The sequence below is a fragment of the Onychomys torridus genome, chromosome 2 (genome assembly GCF_903995425.1).
Source record: "Onychomys torridus chromosome 2, mOncTor1.1, whole genome shotgun sequence".
Lineage (NCBI taxonomy): Eukaryota > Metazoa > Chordata > Mammalia > Rodentia > Cricetidae > Onychomys > Onychomys torridus.
The window spans coordinates 113,280,283-113,306,269 of NC_050444.1; the positions used below are offsets into that span (position 1 = coordinate 113,280,283).

At 39.4% G+C, this 25,987-nt stretch overlaps 1 protein-coding gene across 2 annotated transcripts; it reads left to right on the forward strand.

Moving 5' to 3' along the window:
• The first annotated feature begins 801 nt into the window (after positions 1–801).
• LOC118578105 (cytochrome P450 2J3-like) lies at positions 802–25,052 on the forward strand. 2 transcript variants are annotated; one of them, XM_036178763.1, is made up of 9 exons: positions 802–1,162; positions 4,515–4,677; positions 7,467–7,616; positions 7,978–8,138; positions 12,410–12,586; positions 14,501–14,642; positions 19,676–19,863; positions 19,957–20,095; positions 24,693–25,052. In XM_036178763.1, the coding sequence occupies exons 1-9, from the start codon at positions 953–955 to the stop codon at positions 24,869–24,871; spliced, it is 1,509 nt and encodes a 502-aa protein (XP_036034656.1). In that variant the 5' UTR covers positions 802–952; the 3' UTR covers positions 24,872–25,052. The 2 variants fall into 2 exon arrangements, with proteins under 2 accessions (XP_036034656.1, XP_036034657.1); XM_036178764.1 differs by lacking the exon at positions 19,957–20,095 and having other exon boundaries at positions 24,693–24,800.
• Positions 25,053–25,987: the final 935 nt, after the last annotated feature.

The following is a 25,987-nucleotide window of genomic DNA, read 5'->3' on the forward strand; positions in this document are numbered from 1 at the left end:
TGGGAAGAATAAGAATTATATGGCATAAAATGCTTTATGTTAATCAAAATGCCTCTTAGAAATGTATTTTTTAAATCTTTATTAAAATGAATTGTTTCCAAAAATATTCTTAATATGTAAATGAAAATGGTTAAGACTCTTAGTGCTCTGTAATACATGCAAAAAGGACATATTTCTTTTCAAAAATCTTATCTTATCTCATCCCATTTAAAATAAAGGAAAAAAAAACATTATTTTAAAACCAAGCTGTTACTGACTGCTCAACCTGCTTAAAGCCTCATCATTGCTCAGGCTGAGTTCTGGGTCTTTAAAAATCAAGTTTCTGCTTAATATTCCCTCACAACTTTGAGTATAAACTGGCAATTAGTAATTGCTTAAAGCTCAAAAAAGAAAAGAAGAGAAGACAACAACAGGCCATTTGGTGCAGCTTTAAACTGGGAAGTTACAGATGTAAACAGAAGCTACACAATAAGATTGGATAACCAAGAATCCATCTTCAGTTACAGCTATGTGCATCTACCTGCTTTAGGTTTTATATCATGCACATAGTGCCAAAGTAGTTTATAAGTAAGTGTAAGTTATAATTACCACATTAAATCCAAATTCTTCTTAGTTCGTTATGTAACTGAAGTTTGAAGGGAAAAGCCACAATTCCAAAGGTTTATCTAGTTAATTAAACTTATGAAGGGGCAGGGCAGGGAGCTCTGAGCTTCCTCTTGGGGGTTGGGTCCTGGGCTACCAGGAAGGAGTGGCTAAGAGCTCTGTTCAGAGAGGGAGGGGTGGGGCTGTAAGGACAGGGTGTCTGTGCTGTCTGGGTCAAAGGGCATCAGAAGGAAATGGAGGGGTGTGGTTGAGAGGGGGCAGGAATATATTTAGCCAAGAGGTTTAAGGCTAGGAGCCCTGAGCCTCAGCTCAGACCCTCAGTCCTCTGGAGTCTGCTCGGGTACCAGCCATGCTCGCCGCCGCGGGCTCCCTGGTGGCCGCCATCTGGGCAGCGCTCCATCTCCGGACTCTGCTGCTGGCTGCTGTCATCTTCTTGTTCCTGGCTGACTACTTCAGAAGCCGGCGCCCCAAGAACTTCCCTCCAGGGCCGCGACGCCTGCCCTTCGTGCGCAACATATTCCAGATGGACTTTAAGCAGCCACACCTGGCGCTCCAACAGGTAGGAGGGGGATGAGGGTGCCTGGCTCTGCTCTGACCTAATCCTGAACTGTGACTTCCGGGACTGCGTGGAGGTGGGCGGGGCTATAAAGCTCATGCTCACAGTAGCTAACCCCAGGCCAAAGAGTTAGCTTCTGTGGGTGCTCATTTAAGAAATACGCAGCTCAGCAAGGCAGTGGTGGCACAGACCTTGAATCCCTGCACTCAAGAGACAGAGGCAGGTGGATCTTTGTGAGTTCAAGGCCAGCCTGGTATACAGAGCCAGTTCCCAGAGAGTCATGGCTACAGACAGAAACCCTGTCTCCAAACACCAAAACCAACCAACCAAACAACCTCCACCACCACCATCACCACAACAAAACCCTGCAGCTCAATTTCCAAATAATTGGAGGATTTCTTATTCTTGACATACTTCCAGGGCGATTCCATTGTGGTCAGAGAACACACTGTATGATTTGAATCCTTTAAATATGCCAAGGTCTGTTTGATGACCTAATAATAAATTATGATGGAGACATATGCCCTGGCACTTTAAGAAATGTGTGTAAAACCCTTCAACTCTGCAATTAAAATCAAAAGTGTGTGTGTGTGTGTGTGTGTGTGTGTTCTACTCCTCTTGACTAGAGTTTTGTATAGATGTTAGCTCTTTCTTACTGAGCCTTATTTTTTCTGCATCATTACTGACTGCTCACCTACTGATGTAAGAAAGCCACAACCAAGTCTCCAGCTCCACTGGGAGAGTGTCCCCTACTCTACTCAGTTCTGGAGCTCTCCACTAAATTGGAAAGTCTGTTCGGTGTACACAGTACACATTTAAGATTGGCAGGTCGTTTGATGACTTAACCATGTAATGACCCTCTTTATCCAGAGTAAATTTGTTTTGCCTGATTTTTCTCTGATCTCTTACACCCTGAAAGCATTGGCTTTTTAGCCCTTTTATTTTTAACTACTTATAATACTAGAAATGCATTCATCTGGACAACATATACTTGAGCAATTTTTTTATTATTCAAATCTCATCATCAATTGTGGAAGATAGAGCACCTCTGTTTACAGTTTATATATAAACATTTGAACCTACTGTTCCATTGCTTTGTGGTTTGTCTGTTTGCTCTGTTTTCATTCTTAGTTTCCTGTCTTCCCATGGGCTTCTTGGACACTGTCCGAGTAGATGCTTTTTATTCACCTTCTCTCTCTTATCGTCCTCCCAGGCTTTTCCATGTGAAGTGAAGAGACTGCAAACAGGGAGGAGCCTTCTCCCCTCTAGGACACACCACTCAGGTGTTGTCCCCACATACTGAGACCCATGTCACACACTGACCTGCTCTTCAGTGTCCAGTGCAGCTGGAACTCAAAGACAGAGAGGTCTGCTGTCTTTTCCCCTTACTCATCCTTCATTACTGTCTTTTTTTTTTTCTGACCTTTTGAGTTTACAGTTTTCTTTCTGACCTCAAGCACTTTCTTTCTCCATTCCTCCAGAGGAGGCTATAGCAGAAGGGAATGTCTTAGCTTTGACCCACCTCAGAATGCCTTCTCCTCCATTCCCACACTGTCTTTCCCCTGATTTAGGACAGTAGGTTGACAATCCGCTGTACTTAGTGTTCTTCTACTGTTCCCATGCTGGCCTTGGTGCTTTCACCATAAGTATTAAAGTTTGTTGTTTTGTATCTTTGCTTTGAAGAGATTTTGCTTTCATTTCCATATTGATTGTAGTGGTTTTGCTTTACTTGTGGCTTTATGCCATTGGAGTCTTCATGAAAGGTTTGTATTTTGCCAGACTGGGAAGTTTCCACCATTCTTCAAGTATGCTCTCATCTACATTTTCTTTATCTCACATTACCAGGCATAACACAGAACAGTCTATGATCAGATGAGTCCTATGGATTCTGGTAATCAATTGCGATATCATATGAAATCTAGATGGACAGGCAGCTCTGGGCCTAGCCTTTGATAGAATGAATGATGGCATCAATTGTGCTGTGCTTAGAAGGAATGTTTAACAAATGTCTAGTGTAGTAAAGGGATGAGATATTTTAAATCAATTAAAATGATGAGCTCAGGAAGAAGCTGGGCTGCTTGTTGAGCATGTGTGAACTGTACTTCCCTCCGACTCATAGTTTCTTTGCTTTCTCTGTAGTAGTTCACAGAATTATTATTGGAATGTTACTCAAACAAGAGAAAGTCCTATCAGACTGTAGTGGGCATGCGATACGTAAGTTAGATATTAGCATGTACTTCACACTAGCTGTAACAATGGGACCCCAAAATACAATGGTCCTAAGTATACCTTATATGGTCATTGTAGAAAATTATTTAATAAATCCCAAGTCACTGCTAGGATGTCTTATATGAGTTGATGTTCATTCCATTCTCTTTCTTTTCCTTTTATTCATCTTTAACATCTTATTAGATCAGACTCCTAAGAACACACTTGTATTTTTGCATATTAGGCAAGAATTTTGTGACCTGAATGCTGCATGACCCATTGCACTGTCTCTGGGCTCTTCTTCTCTGTCTTTCTGTTGTTTCTATTACCAGAACCTTCCTTTAAATCATATTCTATTATTTAAATAGCCACAGTTATTTTGCTATTGCTTCTGCTATCATAGTGATTTATGCAAGCAAACCATTAAAAGGTATTTTTAATTACAGTGAATTCCATGCTTGCAAGCCAGAGTAGCTCAGTGGGTAAGGGACTTGCTGCAAAACTTGGTAATCTGAATTTGATCACCTGGACTCACACAGTGAGAGGAGAGAACAGACTGTGAAAATTGTCCACTGACCTCCACATGCACAACACCACCCATCACACACACACACACACACACACACACACACACACACACACACACACGAGATACATACACATATACACAATCACTCACACAGGAGACACACATACACACAATCAGTCAATCAATCATTCAATGTAAAAATATTTTTTTCTTATTCTGTGCTTGCTACAGCAGACTTGCACAGACATACCTTGGTCTTTGGCAGGTTGCATACACTGTGTTCTCTGCCTTCCCTAGACTGCAGAATGCTGGAGTTAAAGAATTTGCTTATTTATTCAAATTTATGTCCTCAAGACTTCCTCTGGGGATACACACTATAACACCATCCACTCACTGATGTTAATGAATTTGTATAGGTAAATTCCATTCTTGCTGTGAATCTGAGTTTAGTGCAGTAGCAAAGAAAAGAAAATCAAAACCATTTCCACAAACCGAGGTTATCATTCACAAGGAAATGAGGATTTGTCAATAAGATTACTATTTGCTGCACATATGCTTACCATCCCTGGACACACACGTATGAGCACACTCACCTCTAACCATTGAAATATCTTTCAGCTTGTGAAGAAGTATGGGAATGTTATCAGTCTGGATTTTGGAATCATGTCTTCAGTGATTATAAGCAGCCTGCCCTTAATCAAAGAAGCCTTTACTAACCTGGATGAAAACTTTATGAGTCGCCCTATATTTCCTATACAAAAACATATCTTTAATGAAAATGGTAAGTCTTTCATGTGTTCTAAGATATGTATTGTAATTTTTATGCTATATAAAAGGCACCTATATGCCTTATTTATCCAACACTCCCATAATCCAATCCCTTCATGAAATGCCATCATTAATGGGAGCTGGATACCATATTTCTTGAATGAAAGCACCCATAAGATGATTTTTAGTGTGTCCTAGTAGAGACTGAGTGAAATCACATGTTTAGTAAAATTAACTATAGATACTTTGATAGGAAGTAACCACAGTACCAAACACAGCCAGACATACAGCCCCAAACACAACCCTTTTCCCACTCCAACACTAGGAAAATGGATGTAAGTCAGCTTCCTTTTCTACTACATCTTGCTTATAGCTGCTTGTACTCTACCATTAAAATCATTAGGATTTCTAAGCTCCTAGCTAATGCTATAATTTATTAGTATGAATGCTTTATATTGTTATCAAATAAAGTCATAAGTTGAAAAAGTAATCTAAAATTTATTAATTCAACAAAACATCATTTTAGATGCTTTCTAATTACTCTTTGAAATAATTCTACATCAATTCACTGTGTTGTGTGCTATAAGAAGCTAAGTGCTAGACATAGGTCTTAGAGTTACTACTTAGAGATGACATACCATGACCAAAGAAACTTGGGGAGGAAAAGGTTTATTTGGCTTATGCTTCCATATCAGGGTTCATCATCAAGGGAAGTCAGAACAGAAATTCAGGGCAAAGATTTTGAGGCAGGAGCTGATGCAGAGGCCAGGGAGGAATACTTACTGTCTTGCTCCTCATGACTTATTCAGCCTGCTTTCTTATAGAATCCAGGACTAAAAGCCCAGGGTTGGCACCACCCACATGGAGTGGACCCTCCCACACCAAACCCTAATTAAGAAAATGCCCTACAGGTGTGCCTATAGCCCTATTTTATGGAGGCACTTTCTCAACTGAGGCTCCCTCTCTAGAATGAATTTAGCTTGTGTCACATGGACATAAAACCAGTTGGGACAGTATAAGTTAGTAACAGGAATTTAAATAGTAAAGTGGTATCAATAAAGAAAGCTTTTATCAGAGATGTCTAACATTGTCTAAGGATTCTGGGAAAGCTTCTCTGAGTAAAGGACATCTAAGAAATAATTAGTCAAGGGAATATAATACCCTTGAAAGGAGAAGAAGGAGAGAGGTGTTGAGGAACTGAAAGATATACAGTGTTGCAAGCATGGTATTTAAAAAACATAATTAAGCGCACTTGATACTTGTGACCTTGATCACAAGAGCACAAGCAATGTTTGCTAAATGTTGATTTTTATTTTAACAGCCGGGAAAACTTCTGAGTAGTTTTGAGCAGAGGAGATCTTAGGATACCAGGTAGAGACTAGAGAAAAGGCATTAGGAAACCTGTTTTCAATAAGAAAGGTGGGAGCTTACACACTCCAGTTGCAACACTAGACTGTGGATTAGACCAGGGTGATGGCATTGAAGCCTTATCAACACAAATCCAGGCATGCCAGAGGGAAGCCAACATGACTCCATGATCTAGATGCCAGGATGCTGAGAGAATTCCACCAGGAGTTTGATGGCTAACCTTGGTTGTCAACTGCATTTGAAATCAACTAAAATCCTAGCAACTGAGCACACAATGAGGAATTTTGCTTTATTGGGTTATTTGAGGTGGGAAGACCCACCCTAAATCTGGATCATTTGAGATCAGAAGACCCACTCTAAGTTTGAGCCACAACTTCTGTGGCAGCCCACATAAGGGCATGGAAAAGGAAACTTTTGCCTTTTGCTTTCTTGCCTTTACTCTCACTGGCAAGTTCAACTATCCTGCTGATGAAGACTTCCTTCATGGGTATTAGAATCTACTACTTTAAGATTCCAATGAATGCAGAAGACTAGCGGAGACATCCAGCCTCATGGGATTGAACAATCATAGCATTTTTGGCCTTTCTATTAGGAAACAGTCACTTTCGGACTAGCTTATAACCCATTCTAATAAATACTCCTTAACTATCTCTAGATTCATTATGTCATTGCTAATCCTTTAGAGAAAAGGTTCTCAACCTGTGGATCATGACCCTCTTGGGGGATGGAATGACCTTTTCACAGGGGTCACCTAAGACCATTGGAAATATCAGATATTTACATTATTATTCATAACAGTATCTATGATATTGTGAACTATCAACAATAATAATTATATAATTGGGGGTCATTACAACATGAGCAACTATATTAAAGGGTTGCAGCATTAGTAAGATTGATAACCACTGCTTTACAGAACCTGAACTACAGATTGTACAGATTGTGGTACCAGGAGTGGTTCCTGGCATTTAGCTTGACATAGATAATAAGACTTATATATATATATATACATATATATTAATAAAAATGTGGACACATTGAAAACAAAGTATAGATGCATTGGTTCTGGAAAGACTTGAATTTGATCACCTCATTAGCTACCTAATAACCATGTTCCCTTACAAATTTTACTTTATCCTTGTATCTCATTTTTCTATCCATCGTAATAGACCTGGAAAGTTCTGGTAATAAGCCTTTGGATTTCCTAAGAGTACTAAATTAAAGTATATATTAGAAATACTGACAAAACTGTGTGATGTTGTAAACAACCAGGAGATGCTAGCCATTATGCTCCTTGCTTTGTGAAATTCTGCCTAGACAGCTGTCAAGCCCCCTATTGGCCATTCTCCTTCCATCATGCGTATACCCAGCCAGTTTCTCAGGTAATTTTAGATCAGAATCACAATGTCATAATGCTGAATCTCTTCCTTCCAGGGTTGATCTTCTCCAGAGGCCAGACATGGAAGGAACAAAGAAGGTTTGCCCTGATGACACTGAGGAACTTTGGATTGGGAAAGAAGAGTTTAGAACAGCGCATACAAGAGGAAGCCAGACACCTTGTGGGGGCCATAAGAGAGGAGAGAGGTGGGCAATTTACCGGGCAGGTGCTGGAGGCTGTGGCTCTTTCAATCACTGAACAGATTCTAAGTGTCTAAGTGCTTGTCCTGGGCCTGCACTGTGCTGAGCACTGAAGATTGAGCTAGTGAACATGTAGCCATGACCCTGCCCCAGGAGTTCTGCAGCTAGGCACACAAATGGTCTTTAGACACATTGTTGCACTTAAGGCCTGGTCATCAGTCTGACTTCCCAGATACTGACAGATTCTTTGGTGTATGTTAAACCTCATAGCAAGCTATACCCAGAGCCTCCTACATGGTTCTCTGTTATATGGAAATAAGAAACCAATATCTTTGAAAGATTCATATTTTTCTTTATCCACCTCCAGGACAACCTTTTGACCCTCATTTCAAGATCAACAATGCTGTTTCCAATATCATTTGCTCCATTACTTTTGGCGAACGTTTTGAGTACCATGACAGTCAGTTTCAGGAGCTGCTGAAGTTACTGGATGAGGCCATGTGTTTGGGTTCCTCACCGATGGTCCATGTAAGCATTCTTGCTTCCTTTATTTTTGGGAGAAAGTTGGGCTGGGGCTAATTCAAGTACAGGTAGGTTCTTTCTTTTCGTTCTCAGAACTTTTTGAAGATAAATATAATGTCTTCAAGTTGAGTTTGATACAAACTGATCTGTTGATTTGGAAGTTTTTGATAAGAAAACTTACTGTGTACAAAGTGTTTCTAATATTTTAATGAAGTACCAACATTTATGTGATATTTATGCATGTCCAAATGCTGCTCTTTTTTAAAGTATGGAGATATTATTGTTGATTTTGCCCCTCTATCTCCCATACTTCTCTTCTTATATCTTACATGCATACCCCAAGTATACTTTCTAGCTCTCCTCCTGTGTACAATGCTTCTCTTTATTAACCGTTTGTCATTGTTCATTAATCTTTTCTCAGTGGTTAGAAATTTAGTTGTTTCTAAGTTAAAGCTCTTATTAATAACATTGTTGTGAATATTTTAAGTATTCATGTTGCCATGTACACTCATTTTTCTTATATTTTCATTTAGACATAAAAGATAAGTAAACATTAAAAACTGTTTCCACTATTTACATGTCCATTCACTTGAAGCTATCAATATTGTAATGCCAAAAGATATAGCCCTTTGGGATTCAATCTTTACCCCCATGCTGGGCTGTATGTTCCTATGCTTATCCCTACATAAACATTCATCTTAGAATTGCCTTAGCTATCTCTGAAATATCTGATAGGTTGAGCTTTCATCTTTATTTGGTTCTAGGAGCTTGGCATTTTCTACATGTTTTTTTCAATGAGCCACTGTTATTCAAGAATTTATTTTTCAGTCTCTATGTATTTGTGTATTCTCAGTAACTGGAGGGATCAGTTTCTAGTCATTACCAGGGTATGCAAAAAAAAAAAAAATCATGAACACAGCGAAGGCTAAACTTTTTCTATCTGAGGGGAAAAAGGAGGAAACACATGCTTTCTGATGGTAACTTTTCTCTTTTACTGTATCTTGAAAAAATCCTCTCTGAAAATCTCTCTTTCTCTACATAGATAATTCCACAGTTACATTCTTCACACAGCCCACATACCTATTTTGCATATTTACATCACTTTTCTGTACAGCTTCATTTTCCATGACATCTCTTTTTTACATAGCTTCACATCTGTCTTCTATACACATTTCTTCTCTCTACTCTGCTACATTGCTCTCCATATTACTACATCATTTATTCATTCTTTACTCATTCATTCTCTCATTCATTCACTTTCTCACATTACTCCTTCTGCATACTCAGCTGCATCTTCTTTTCAGCATACACACGCACATGGACACACACACACACACACACACACACACACACACACACACACACATACACTTTCCCATTCACTACTTTTCAATTGTTCTAATTGGCTAATTGTTCCTTTTATGGAGTGTAGTGGCCTTCTTTATCTCTTCTAGCTAATTTTGATTTAACATCAGAGTGGCGAGCCCAGCTTGTTTCCAGTTTCTGTTTGCTTCATGGCTAAGGTTATCACGGAGAGAGGTTAACTAGTTTCAGCAGCTCTGTCAGGTTTGTTTTTTTCCTGGTTGATTGGATTATTTGGTTTTTCCTTTGCCCTTGATTAGTATTAAGGATTGGTTTGTTTACTGTGTTAGACTTGATGGATTCCTTCCTAGCTCTTCTTTATTCAGCTGTTCTCACTAAATTTATTCTTTCCTGTGTTCTCATGATTGAGCCTCATCTTTCTTCCCTCTCTGTGTGTAGCACTCAATTAAGCATCTTCTTCAGTGTTGCTTTGGTGGTCATTTTGGTCATTGGATGTCAGTAGGAAGTTTTTAATTTAATTATGTGTGTGTCGGGTGCCAGGCTTGTGCAGCCAACACCTTTACTAACTGAGCCATCCCCTGGGATGAACCCTTTAAAATTTTAAATATTGCTTCTATCCTTTACAGTTTTGATTTCCCATGGAGATATTTTTATTTGGTCATATTTATTTTGGGATCTCAATGACTTTTGTATTTGAATGTCTTTTTGTTTCTTTGACTTGGGAAATGTTCTGCTGTAATATCATTGAATTCATCCTCCATCCCTTTACTTTTTAGCTCAGCTTCTGAATAAAGTCCTGTACATTCTTGGGCTTAGTCTCTTGATCATATCATGGTTCTTCTACATTCTGGCTGTGGTCATTACTTACATTTTTAGTTACTGTTTTTGGAATGTAGCTTTTCCTCAGCAGTGTTCTCCCTTCTGGATCTTCTCTTTGGTGGAGACTGTTGATGTTTTCTGATGAGGATTTTTGTTTTTATTTTCTGTTTTGTTTTATCTTGTTTTTGATTCAACTTTAAAATTTCCAACATTTCTGTTGGTTTGTTGTTTGTTTTTATAAACATTTCCTTGCTGAATTTTCTCCTATTCTGCCCATTTTTCATCTTTATGCTACCTCTCGCCTCCTTTCCCATTTCCTCCACTCGGCTCACCTTCACCTCTAGAGCTCATACTGGATTCCTCCACCTGTTTGCAGCTCCGTCAGTCTCTGATCATTTTGACCAGAAAATACTTGGACACCCAATATTTCACAGATTTCAAGGTCTTTGAATGGAGTTATGATTTTTAGAGGCATCATCTCACCCTTTTCGTTTCTTGCATTTGTTTTACTGTATGCATCTATTGATCGGGATATCTGTTCTGGATTCTTTGAAATGATCTTCATATTGGGCAGCCTGTTCTTGAAGGCTGGTATTACTTTGCAAGTGGAAATAAACTGCTCTAGCAGCAATGTTAAACTATACAGATATAAGAACACACTTAAAATTAGTGATTGTTCACCAACATGTCTCTGTTGAAATGATAATGTGAAGGGTGCTGTGCAATTTGCTATGAAGACACAATTATTTAAGGTAAGTGTGGAAACATAAATAAGTGACATAAAGGGAGGAGACCAGAAAAGGCAGAAAAAGAAGAGAAGCAAGGTTCAATAATAAGTGAGTGGAGAGAAGTGTTATAAAAGAGAAGAGAAAAATATGAGAGATTGAAAATATCAAAAATATTGCTCAGTAGTTGAAAAATGAAATCAAATGTAAGAAAATAAGTAAAATATAAAAGTATTATTTTTAAAAGTCAGTAAAGTAAAAATATTACTAAATGCAAGGGGTTTATACAAATGCTTGGGGTTATAAAAAATAATTTATGGAAGAGAACTCATTGTCTACAAATGAAAAAGATAAATAGCATTAGATGAATTTATGAAGGGAAATAAAATCTAAAAAATGTAACGATGATGATGATGATGATGATGATGATGATAAAAAGTGTCCACTTAAAAATATTGCAAATACAAAGAAAAAAAAGACAAAAAAGAGCAATAAAGAAAAGGCAACTGACTCGGGTGCATTCTAGGTCATTAAAAATTGGGGGCTGCTGGTTACATGCATGGTGGAAGTGAGCTGAGTCTAAGGACTCCTGTCTTGTCTTTGGCTTATGCTGTTGCTGAGTCTGTGCTGGAGCAAGCATCTCCTGTCTTCAGAATTGTCTTCACAGATGCTCTTTTCCTTCCATGGGTAACAGCGGCCTCTGCAGTCTGTAATTAACTTTGTATTTTGTGATCAGGGCACTTCTTACACTATCAAGACTTCCTACATTAAAACCCCTGGTGAGGCTCACAGGTGGAGGTGTATCCCAAGTGTGTTGGGAGTGTGGGAATCAAGAAGGCCTGCCTTCACACATTCAGGGCCCCTGAGTACTGATCACCATGCTGCAGGAATGCCCCTCTCCATTTCACTCATACCTCTGGAAAGTCAGAGTTCCTGGATTCTACAGCAATGAACCACAGGAGCTTAGCTCCATAATTTGACCTGGCCCATGATCTCAGACTCAGAAATATCAAATTCCTGTGTTAATTTCAGTTGATAAGCTCAATTTGTAGCCACTGCAGCTGTGGCTATCTCCCCTTGTATGCTTCCCAGCCTGATCTCACTTCCTATTACCTTCATCCCTTGGCCCTTCAGTATCTTTGATGACATGAGGAACAGAACTGGGACAACTACTAAATGCTATGCCAATGTGTCTTCTAGAGTGGAAACAGATGGACCAGTGCATAGTAGTCTGAAGCTGGTGTATTTTGCATGGAGTGTTAAAATGCCCACCAGTGGTTATAAGGAAAAACAGCATTCCAGATGTTACCACAGTTCCAGTGTAGGGGATAAAGAGGGAAAGTCAAGACTGTCTTGAAACAGAAAGTGACTTTATGTTGTCTCCATGATCATTTTCTTCTCCCTAATTAGTTCTATAACATCTTCCCATGGATAATGAAACATCTTCCTGGACGACACCAAAGAATAATAGCTACCTGGGGAAAACTGAAATCACAAGTTTCTGATATAGTTAACAATCACCGCAAAGACTGGGACCCTGATGAGCCGAGAGACTTCATTGATGCTTTCCTCAAGGAAATGACAAAGGTGGGGAAGATGCTGTCTGTGTCTTCTTTCAGAAAGAGTGGTGTAGAATAGTTTCCATTGAGTCACCAGCAGGCTACCACAAAGGAGGGTTTAGCATAGCAGAGATTTATCTTCTCATAGTTCTAGATCATCTCTAATCATGCTATCGAGGCAAGCTACTTTGGGAGACATTGGAAAATTCATTGCCGGTGTCTCCAATCTCCTAGGGAACATTGATGTTTGTTTCTGTAGCTCCCTGCTCCATCTTTAATGCCAATATTGCAACATCTCTTTCCCTTCTGATCCCTTTACATCTCATTTATCCTGTTCTAACCCTAGAGATCCCTCTCATAAGGATAGCTCAGGATAACCTTTCCTCCTGAAATTAGTCATATCTACGGGATCAATTTTTTGGACATTGGGTAACATGCCATGGTTGTAAGGATGAAAATATGAAGACCTTTGTAGATCATTACTTAACATACCCTGGGAAGTAAAACATAAGAGTAATAATTTGTAAATGTGTGGTAACATAACTTTGTGTTGTTGAGGTCTTTAGAAATAAAGGGTTTACTATCATTTGGCTTGAGGTCCTGGTGATTCCCAGATTGCTTCTTATTATTCCTCTCCTTGTTCTTTTTCCAGTATATGAAAGAGATACACACACAATAAAAATAGTGGTTAAATTTCAGAGCTTCATTTTGTTATGAGTTGGTACAGACCTGGTTACCCTTCCCAACTCAGACCACACTACAACAGACAAATTTCAGATAAGTAAATTGTAGAGTTTTTTTAGATTTCACTTACCTTTCCCTGGACTCCATATCAGTACTATTCAGTAACAGATCAAGGCAAGAAGACACTGAGGGAACATATTAGTTAACTCTATATCATGTGACAACAATATATGGCAGCAACAACTGAATAAGACAAAAATGCATTCTGATCAAGTTTTAGGACAGTTTAGTTCATCATTGTGAATGGCAAAGCAGCTCAGCTCATGGGGCAGAAGGGTATGGTGGAAGCATTCACACCACAGTGCAGCAAGAAGCAGCAAGCAAGGACGGAACCATGGGTTTGGTGTAACTCTAAAAGTTACCATCCCTCCCTACAGGCATCAAGTTCCTTCAGCTAGATGCTATATTCCTATTTCTAGGAACTTTCCCAAATACTATCGGTGTAAGGAACCAAGTATTTAATACATGAGCCTGTGGGGGAACATGGATTCAAGCCATGCTGTAAAATGTAAGGCCTTGATCCTAGTAGACCTCTGGCAAATACATATCACTGAATTTATCATAGAATTTTCAGCTCACTGGATTATGGAGTCCTCCTCTCCCTGGGGCACAGTGGTAAATGAGAGATAGATAGATAGATAGATAGATAGATAGATAGATAGATTGATTGTGTGTGTGTGTGTATGTGTGTGTGTGTGTGTGTGTGTGTATGTGTGTGTGTGTGTGTGTGTGTGTATGTGTGTGTGTGTGTGTGTGTGTGTGTGTGTGTGTATTATCTTCTCTCTTACCTTGTCTCTTATTTCATCCTCCTGGCATAATATTCATTGGAATAATATTTATGCCCAGAAGAGGAGACACATCATTTACCATATGAAGTATAGGTATGAGAACAACAACATTAAGAGCAGTATTAGCAAACTGATGCTTCTAGAGGAAGTGAGCAAAGGTGATGTTTTGCCATAAAGAACTACTGAGGCAGTCAGTGAAGTTTTGACTTTGCAAGATGATGCAGATTGGAGAACCAATGAGTACAGAAAATTCATATTAATCTTTCTGGTATCAGCAAAGCCACCTGTTGAATATCAAAGGGAGCATCACTCTGAATGACTTAGTGCAATTCATTCCTCAGGGCGAGGACGGGTTATTATGAGACAACCACAAATCCTCTGAATAAACAAATTCACACTGTCTTTTCTAGCACCAACACAAGACTGCTACAAGTTTTAATGAAGAGAACCTCATCTGCAGCACTCTGGACCTCTTCCTTGCTGGAACAGAGACAACATCCACGACCCTGCGCTGGGCTCTGCTCTACATGGCCCTCTACCCAGAAGTCCAAGGTGAGCCCATGAGACTGCATCTAACTCAGGCAGAATGGGGTAAGAAGAGGGCCTGGTGGAGTGAGAAGAGGGGCAGCAGCTGTGAGGCGCTGTGCACTTGGGAGAGGCACATCCTGAACTGACCTCAGGACTGTAACTGTTCCTGGAGTGCAGATATTACACTCTGTACCATCAGCAATCTTGGAGTTCAGGAGTAAAGAGAGAAGTCAGTTTACATTGTGGTATGTTCCAGCAAAGAGTGGATTTACCACACAGCATTCATCCACACCCTCCTTCATTTATAACAACCCTTCCCAGTTTGAGTACTGTCCTAATTCTTTATTCTGGTAGCTGATGTCTTGTGATTTGCACCGCTCTGCCTGCTCAGGGATCTGTCTGTCTCTGCCTCACAAGTGCTAGGATGACAAACAAGTGCAGATTTCCACTTCTGGCTTTCTTGCCTTTGTTCTGTAATTCCAACTCATGTTCTCATGCTTGTATGGCAATCAATTTACTCTAAGTTATCCACACACACAAATGTTATTAATACATATTCTGTATTTATATTGTGCACATCTGGGCTACTATCTAAAATGCCTTTCTTGATGAAGGTTCCATTTTGAAGAAAGCTTAGAGCCTATCGAGGTACAGCTCAGGCTTGCTTTCTGAAACAAAGATTGTAGGATATCAGTATATTTTTAAAAGCTTATATATATATATATATATATATATATATATATATATATATATATATATACATATATATATATATATATATATATATATTGTTTATTTTACATACGTATGTGCACACTTGCACACTCTTTTTCCACATGCACATATGGAGATCAAATAACAACTTAAGGAAGTTACTATTTTCTATCAGGTGGATTCCTGACCTTATTCACATATCATCAGGTTTGGCAATAAGTGCTCAGTCATCTCACCATCCAGTATATTAATTGATAGAAGTTAATTTGTGTTCATTTTGTAGTATTAATAGTAGTCAACAGTTGGAAGCATCCAGGATATTCACTGACCATGAGTAAAGTTCAGTACAGAAGTTCAGCCCCCAAGGAAAAACATCTTGTTGCATGCATGAATATGGAAGACAAATATCTTGTATATTTAACCATACAAATTCTCTAGAATTGTTAAATTTGTAAACACAGAAGGTAGAATGCAAGAGAGATAAACCAAAAATTGTGAAGAACTAGTTATTTTGCGAGATAAACTGGTTCTGTCATTCCTTATTGGGGGATTTATTAAGGCAACTCTGCGTAGTTAAAAAGGACATTTATTTTGGGGTAACTCACAGTAAGTAAAGAGACTGGTTACAGGATCCGGGAGAAGTGAAGTGCGGTCCAGTAGTGTTCTCTAGAGAACTCTGCTCAGTCTACCATCCATCATCCAGGATCACTAGGAACCAGGAGAGCTGACACATTCAGATCTTGGGTCTTAAGGGCTCCAGTCTTGGCCCCACCTCAGAGGCAGGTCATAGGTAGGCGTGAGTTAACAAAAGCCTCACTGGGGGTAGTACTTCCAGATCAAAGCTGGAACAGCTACCTACTACATCTTTCCCTTCCTTTTGTCTAAATAAGAAAGTTCTAACCTAATACAAAACTATATACAACAGGAATGATTATCAAATATTGTTCAGGAGGAATAAGGGATAATGACCTAGACAAGATGGAACTACAACCACCACAAACAAAATCCAGAGAAGTCTGGAGCATAGGTAAATGGCACATTAAAAAGATCATTCCAAAAGGTGTCCTGTCCTAAAGAACTAAAATCTAATACTTAATATGTTCTAGCTAAGATACAAGAAGATTCTAACTGTAACTGTTAGTCTTCAATCCCACCAAAGGCCTGAGAAGGAATATAATAATACCTGAGAAATGGGAGAAGGATGCAAGCAACTTTTGGGAGTCTTGCAAGAGTAGACAGTAACAGCTGGCAGCCTGGACAGTCACCTAAAGTTTCTTAACATCATTGGTGCATTCAAATTGGCTACAGGCTTAGAGTATCTGTCAGACCATTTTACACTCAGCAGTTGAGGAAAGGGCAGTTCTTTGCCCAGTAGGCCATTTTGTGCCAAGGTGAAGACAAACTTCCAAACAGAAATGTCTCAGAAGCACAACATTCTCTCAGAATCAGATTGGTGCTGCCAGGAGCAAACGTGTCTCACATCAACAGAATTCCAAGTTATCAAAACATTTAAATGTCATATTCTCTAGGTCAATGAAGTGTTTGAGGATCGCCTATCCATCTGACATATGTTTCTGTAAGTCTGGAGAACCTAACATAACTATAGAAATAATAAGCATAGGTGACTATAAATCTGTAAGTCTTGTCTACCTAGATAACCTACAGACTAAGGCTTCACGTAAACAGGCTAACCAGTCTGTAAGCAAATGTACAGTAAAAGGACAATGACTTCAAAATTTTGACAATACACAAAATAGCCAAAGCAGAGGTAGGAATGTATAGTACAATATGCAATATGGCAATAATCCTAAATATATATCAATATACCAAATATTCTAAACAGAAGTAGATATGTACAATATAACAAATATTTTACATTTGTATCAATATACAAAACATTTCAAATAAGAGTAGAAATTCATGTACAAATATATGTACATTATAGCAAATATGGTTCTGTATTTGTATCAATATACAAATTATCTGGAATAAGAATATAAAAATAGTTTACAGTTGTATCAATATACAAGAATCCATAACAGTGCAATTTATCTAAGGCTGATATTTTACTAAATTAGTTCACTAGTATATACAATAATCTACCTTAATATCTTATATCTATGCATTCCCTATTTTTATTTTCTTTTTGTTTTTTTGTTTTGTTTTTTGAGACAGGGTTTCTCTGTGTAGCTTTGGCGCCTTTCCTGGAACTTACTCTGTAGCCCAGACTGGCCTCAAAGTCACAGAGATCCCCTTGCCTCTGCCTCCTGAGTGCTGGGATTAAGGCGTGCGCCACCACTGCCTGGTCTTTGTTTTTGTTTTTGTTTCCTCTTTTTTCTTTTCTTAAGGGGAATACCAAGTCCAATGTTTTCATCCACCCTCAACCCTATAACCATTATCCATAACCCTCAGAAACATGAAACCTTTGGGAGAAAGGGGCGCCATTTTCTTAGAATTGTTTCCTGCTGTTCAGGGGGCTATTGTATCTTCCTTTTCCAACAATATAGATATATTTGTTGTTTCAATTTTTGCACAGTGGCTGCACCTTAATCTACTGCCTTTTCAGTCAGCAATTGCAATTCTGCAGTTACCTGCCTGCTTCTCTAGCAGTATCTGGGCAGGAATTCTGTTCCTGCAGGCACCGCCTCTGCCACTGCTGCTAAAGGTAGCTTTAGCTAAGCCAATATCATTCTATTTAGAAGTAAAACTAGAGAGTCAAAGGTTGAAGTGAAAACCTGCTAGTTCAGAAAGGTTCAGTAGCAACTAGCTAACCCTCTCTCATACCTGGTATCTACCTAAAGCATGTCACACACACACAAAGCCACACCACTCAAACCCCTCCCTACTACTTTCAGTGCATCTCTCTATCTCTTTGAGATGCCCTCTGATGATCTATTATTACTTTCTTTCAACTAGTTGCTAATTTAGCCACCTGACCCAATTTTAATAATGCAAATGTGAACTTGGTGTTCACAGTATGATCAAATATTCCCCACCATATATTTAATATTCTATAACTGTACAGTTAAAACTTGAAAGAAGACCTATGATTAGTGGCCCACTTCATCAATTTGTCAATCAAAATGCTTAAGAGACTGAGGCAAGACTGCTGAAAAGTCAAGATGATAATGAACACAAATTGGCCCTACCTCAAAATCATCATAGTGTTTGATATCTGATTTACATTGGATGAATTTTATTCCCATGTCATCCTTTTATATGTACAGTAGTGCCAATGTTAGACATTTATATATCTCTCTCGGGAGAGTCATGCTGGACCTTATAAGGGACCTAGAGTTCCAAATTCTTTTCACCTTATGGCAGTGGTGAGCTCAGCTGAGGCTCACAGACTCTGCAGAGGCTCCCATGCAATCTGTCTTTACACCCCAGGGAAAGAAGGGGACATTGCCTCTACAAGCCTTTTTTCAAGGATGAAACATTGTGTCTACTTATATTTTACTTGCAAAATTCGGTTATACTTCCTCTTTAAGGAATCTGGGAAATGTCATCTTTAGCTAGAGGAGCAGGTAAACAGCTAAATATCTACTGTACTAAAAGAGTGAAGATATTGAGAGGAAATATCTACCATTTGTCATAACGAGTATAATGATTCATGTAAATCTCAAAATGTCATATGATGAGGCTAATTTAGTCTCAATAATCAGATGAAGACATTGAAGCTCATAAAGTATTACTAGTTTCACCATCAACCTTGCCCAGAAACACATTACAATTCATTGCCCATGATGACATATACCCTTGAGAAATTAGTCGGTGGATACGCTGTGGTCTCAATGTTTGTGGCTTCTTTATAAACTCATTGAAACTTATTTACCAATGGGATGGTATGAGGAGGTGATTCACTGTTATGAAGGGAGTTTGTGCTTTAGGAAGAGGAAGTAGATGGGCATGATGATACAACAAGGATTTCTCAATTATGACAAAGGAAATTGGTCCTTACCAGACAAGAAATCTGTTGGTGTCCTGACCTTAGAATTCAGACTACAAGTAGAAAAAGCAAAAGTATACTGATGATAATCTTTTCAGTAAAAAGCATTTATTTATAGACATCTGAATAGACACTGATATGAGCTCAGCCATGGCCATTCTGATTATTAACTTCAGGATATATATAAATCCATAGTTATGCTGCAGGCTTGAAGAAAGGTAGAGAGGCTGCAGTTTTCTATATCAGACTTTTTAAAGGGTAGAGAACTTTTATTTCCTCACAATCAGGACACTGGATGAAATAAAAGCAAATAAGTTTTGGAAGACAGCTTTCTCTATCTTTAGAAGAAAGCATTGAAGTTTAAAACTTAATGGAGCATCTTGTTTCCTTGAAGAAAAAGTACAGGCTGAAATTGACAGAGTGATTGGCCAGGAGAAGCAGCCCAGCCTGGCTGACCGAGACGCCATGCCCTACACCAATGCTGTTGTCCATGAGGTGCTGAGAATGGGGAATATCATCCCTCTAAATGTTCCCAGGGAAGTGACAGTTGACACTACATTGGCTGGATTCCACCTGCCAAAGGTAAGTAGGCTCAGGCATGGAAGTTTGGTAACCACCAGCCATCTGTCCGTGTCTTGTCCTTACATTGTCTTGAGTCTTTACTACCTTCTCTAGGGTACTGTAGTCCATACCAATTTGACTGCACTGCACATGGACCCGAAAGAATGGGCCACCCCAGACATCTTCAATCCAGAGCACTTTTTGGAAAATGGACAGTTTAAGAAGAGAGAATCTTTCCTGCCTTTCTCAATGGGTGAGTTGTGATGCACAGGAGAGAGTTCAGAGCTCAACCTCATCCCTTCCCTTCTTTCTGGGATCCTTACAGATGAGCCTTCCCAGCAGATCTCCATTTTGCAATTGGTTTCAGTCCAGCACCTCCACACATACACTATCAATGCTTCCTTGCTTCTGATGGAGATTTCAACTCCCTTTGTTCTGTTTTCTACAGCATGACAGCAGAGACCTAATCTTTTCCTCTTGCTGAGCAGCAAAGTAGATACCTCCACTGTGTAGGCAGTTTGAGTGTCACAAGTTCTTTTTAAGGGAATGCCTCCTTAGAAGGAAGAGAGATGAGTTTTAATGTTTTTAACTGGTTAAATAGTTATAACTGGCATTTGCCCAAGTGAATTGGCTTCTATCCCATAAACATTCCCTGAATAGATCTTATCTTTGTAAATTGCAATTCCTTTATTAAATATAGTTAGTACATGCATCTGCTACACCACCTGATAAGCAAGAAAGGGAATGCAGTGATGACTCTTTCTCCCTTGTGTTTTCTGCCAGGTAAGTTACTAAAGATTGCAGTAGAAGTGTTGCTAAATCAATAACCAAATGTTCTAGTATATTCCAGATATTGGCTTATATATGTTGAATATGTTCTTACAAGTAATTTTTCAGTTCTTTAATTCAATAAATATGTTCTAAGCATTTATTACCTATCAAACATCCAACCTGAGAGCAAGAAAGTAGTGGGATAGAAGATGAAGCAGAGCTTCCCCTTGGAGCATGTGTCCCCCTGCAGCCTTTCCAGTTGAAATTAGTCATCACTGCAGAGGTAAGGACACAGATCTAGCCAAGTGTACTGCAGTTAGAGCTCAATGTCCACCAGATTTTCTGCCACTGAAGCTTGTGTTTCAAAACACTATCTGCAGAAGGTGACTAAATGCTGCCCAGAAGCCACACTGGAATGCTTGATATATTATTAAGTTTGTCAGATTATCTGAGGCAATGTCACTTCTCATGACACTGAGGCTCGGGCCGAGAGGAGCCTGCATTTGCCTGCATGCTAGTGTGGATCCAGAGCCAGTGTTGCTTGAGACTGGACTGCCCTGGTTATGTCTTTCAGGGGCTGCTTCTGACCTCTTTGTCTTTCCATCTGGGACTGTCTGTTCCCTTGTTCACTGTTCTCAACTCACTTTAATAGGAAAGCTGATGAGATACAGGGACTCTTTCCAGTCTTCCTGATTATTAAAATTTTTCACGTTTTCTATTATAGTACAAAACCTCAGCTATATATTTCACTTATTCATCTTTTCCAAGCTAATGAATCAGATCCATGAAATATGGAAAGTCTAGTAATGTGATCCTTTTATTTTCTAAATAAATGCTTTGTGTTATGATTTTGAGAACTATGGTGAGAAGAGTGTGAGTAGACCCCCATCATGGCTTCCACAGAAAGATGCTCCTCCAGGCCCATTGCTGCCCTTGAACATGCCTTCTCCTCACTATAAAAATGCTATTCCAAAAGGGGCCTCAGGCCTCACCCAGTTAAAACAGTTATCCCATCTGCACCAGAAAGTGGCAACACGCCGAGACACTGGTGCTCTTATTAAGAATGTTATCACTTACTCTAAATTACACACTTCACTTGACACAAGCCAATTGTGTCACATAATTACCACAGCAGCATAGTTATTAGTAATCGGGTAGGAAAGGAATAAATGTTTGCTGTCACTCCATAAGCAGCAAACCCCAAACAAGGAGAGATAAGAAGAGGGTTCTTTCTTATTCAAGATCACATGCCAAAGAATTGACATAAGAGGGTACAAGGCTTATGTTTTAACTTGTAGTTTTGTTCTCTTTATATTACATCCAGACTGTAACTTGCCACCATTTTAAGATTTGTCAAGTTCATGTCCTATGTATTAGTCAACATCTTTCTGTATAATAAACAGTCACAATCTGTATTACTTAGTAAGAACCTGTTACTGCTAATAACTTCCTACATGGGGTCAGTAGCTTAGATAATCTTGGTTCTCCTGTTTTACATCTCATCCTGGATGCTCATATGGTTGTGATAAATGGCTCTAGAGACAAAACAGAAAAGCACAAAGGCCTGTTGGGTCCAAGTTGGGAACTGTCGCTCCATGACTGACACTGTAAACTTCATGACCAGGTTTTTCATATTATGTTCTACATATTGTTTGATAAAAAGAACCAGGACTTCTAGAAAATGACAAAATTTAATGCAGGAGAAGGAAAACTATAAGTTTGAGATACACTGTTATCCAAAAATCAGGAAATGCCAGCTTGAATGGCCAAGCTGGCAATGTTTGGGGTTTTAAAACAAGTACTGGTTAGCAATGGGTTGTAACACTTACCAATATTCATGGGTGATTAAATACAGAGGGGGCAAGGAGCATTAGAATGTTAACACAGGGCCTAGAAAGGTAGGTTTCTCAGTAGTTAAGAGCACTGTTTGCTCTTCCAGAGGGCCCAGATTCAATTCTCAGTACCTACATGGCAGCACACATCCATCTGTAGTCCCATTCTCAGGGAATCTGACCTCTTCTTCTGGCCACAATGGGCACTATACACCTGTGGAGCAAAGATATACACCAACATACATAAAATAAAAAAATAAAGATTTAGTTTTTTAAAGAATTTCTAATGTCGCAATTTGGCAGCCACGTGCAAAATTTGGAAGAAGAGAAATGCCAATAGAAACACGCAGATGAGGATTATTTTATTAACAGTCTCAAAATATGTTCACTTACAGAATTAAACACTGTTTAAGGAAGAGCATGGTAGACGCCACCATCAACAATAGAATCTCAAACCCAATTGACAGCAAAGGTTAGATGAGAACACCATGTAACATGAGTGACATCTGCCCAACAGGGTAGATGCACCTGGTCTCAGTCTGCCCTTTAAGTAGAAAAGGAGATACTTAGAAAAACAACTTCTATTGTCTTTAAGAGAACAAGCACTTCAAAGTTATGCAAAGGTTGGGGGTGCATGCCCCATGTGAAGAGGACAAGAGAGACACCACAGCTAAGCCTATCATGTGAAATCATGGGCACAGCTGGCAAGCCTAATGGAATGGGTTAACCATCCACATAATAGAAGTCCCTAAAATGAAGGACAGCATAATCAGAATCCTAAGCCAGAAAATTATTTGGGACATAAGACAGTCTCACCAATGTGTTTTCAGAAACTAAGCAAAATATAGTGAAGAAAGACAGACAACTAATTTTATATTTTCTATGCTGATACAGGGGATTTTAGAGGGACATACCAGCTGCCTAACATGTTGTCAGGTTGTGGACGTGAGTGCTCAGACTATACCACAAGGGTGGGAAGAAGCATGTGTACTCTCAGGTTGTGTCAGTTTTTGTCACATTGAATCTTGCTGATTATTATCTCAGTTCTGGTCACACGGAACATTAGTCTTCAGAAAGCAGCCACTTCTATGAGCAATTTGTGTTTGGTGCTGAGCAAATCTCCACTGCCCATGCAGACAGTGAGCAGCACTCTCCATTTTCTTTGCAGGATGTGGTCCTGTCAGAGCAGAGGTTTTTAAGGGAAGCTGAGCTGTTGTCCTCGATGAGATGACAGGTCCTGCTTAGGGGACAGTCTCACCAAGCAAGGCTCTGCTACTCATGAATGATATTAAGAGAATCACTGAAGACTTCTGGGTGGCACTCCAAGGCTCTCCAGGAGGATTGCTGGCTGTTGTCAGTTTGGTAGCCACACCTTAGATCCTCCTGTCTTGGTATCTTCATCCTTGAAAGGGATGATGGTCAAGTTTGCATGTGCACTTACTAAATGATAGACATGTCTGTCTGTAGAATCGAGGAGGAATCTGACTAAATGTTTGAGACAGGAGACAGGTACAAAATGAATGCGGGGATGTCAAGCCTTGATCAGTTTCTAGTTGCCCATGCTTGATCTGTTTCTAGTTGTCTGTCATAGATCAGCAGACACAATTTATAAGCTAGAGCCTTTGCAAGGGCATCCTGTATATCCCTGCCTTTCATGTTAGGGATTCAGCTCGGACACCTGATTATATCTTGGAATCATTTTTTATTTTATTTACTTATGTGGGAATGTGTGTTTGTGTACGTATACACATGTAAGTATGTGATGGTGCCCATGGAGACCAGAAAGGGGCATTGAATCTCTTGGATCTTGAGTTGCAGAGGTTTGTGCACCTCCTGATGTGGGTGCTGAGATCTGAACTCCTGCCCTGTGATAGAGAGTAAATAACCTTAATCATTAAACTATTTCTTCCTCAAAATGGTTCTACAGCAGTCCATAATTTTGCTGTTCAGTCATTGTGTGGTATATCATATATGTTTGTAAGTGAATTTGAAAAGCCTTGAGACTAGTCTTACATTCTCTCAGCCAGCTCAGGCCTCTCCTTTCTATTGTCCCACATGAAGACTGTGATCCTGGTGTCCCACATTCAGTGGAACATTCCACATTGAGACACATGTAAGACATAAATAAACAGCTAGAAACAAAGCACAGGGACAGTCCAGGATTTGCAGGAGGAAAATGGAAACACCAGTCCCTGTAGGCATCAATAGCAGCTGAGAAAGTATCTCATCGTGTTTTATTTCCTGCAGGAAAACGAGCTTGCCCTGGAGAACAATTGGCCAGGTCTGAGCTCTTTATTTTCTTCACTGCTCTGGTCCAAAAGTTTACCTTCAAGCCGCCAGTCAATGAGAAGCTGAGCCTGAAGTTCAGAATGGGTATCACCCTTTCCCCAGTCAGTCACCGCCTCTGCGCTGTCCCCAGACTGTGATGTCAGACACAGAAAAGAGAAAGAAGAGCAGGAAGAACTGAGGAACGTTCTGAGCCACTGGAGCCACTCATATGTGAAGGGAGAGAAGGAAGGTGATTGGGGAAAGATTGGAGGCTATTGGATCCATGAATAATGGTGGATTTAGCCTTTGCTAGTAAAAAAAAAAAAATGTTTCTGGGCTACACGCTGCTTTGATAAAAGCATAGACCCACTGTTTCTAAGAGCTGATGGCTCCCAAAGCTGGCAGAAAACATACCACTGCCATGTTGGGAAGCCACAGTGGACATTTTGGTCTTAAAAATGCCTACAGTTTAAAGCAATAGTTACAAAACAAGGTAGATTCAGATGAAACAAGACTTTAAATGTTTTACAATGTGTGTAAAAATGTACGTAGGCTTGGAAGAGAGAGAAAAAGGAATATATACAGTTATATAAAGAAATACATAGTTTTAAAAAATAAAGTCTTTAAAGAGACAGTAAAGGTAGTATGAAAAATAAGCCATGTAAAGATGGATATTACATAGAGAATCTGGATTGTGTTGTCTTTGGGATTTCTAACTGCAGAAAAACATTTGATCATAAAAGCTGTTGAGTTAAACCAATATGTGTATTTTAAAGGTATTGTGACTTCAAAATTTAGATGTAAAGATATATTGCTTTGGAAAGGAGGCTCTGCTTTTGTTTCCACAGAAAGCCAGAGGCTATGGATTTGTTCCAGATTAAGATACATTAGGTTTGACCAGCCAAAACCCCCTGAATAGTCTCCAGTGACACCATGGCCCAGATGATCCAACATCCAGAATGGTTTCAAGGCAACTGGCTCAGACAATACAGCCTCACGGACTATCCCATAAGCCTAAAATTTTCTTTGTGTCCCCATAAGATACAGCGCCTCCCTCCAGCAGGAAGTAGTAAGAGAAGCTATGCCCAAATTCCCAAATATACCAAGCTGGCTTTGGAGATGGAATTGATTCACTCCTTCTCTAAATCCAGACATATTGCTAAAAGAAAAGGTTAAGAGATTCTTGTGCCCCAAATCAGAAGAGCCCTCTGGTGTGAGACAGAGAAAAATCAATACTTTTATTTAAAACAGGTTGATTATAAATGCAATCTCTT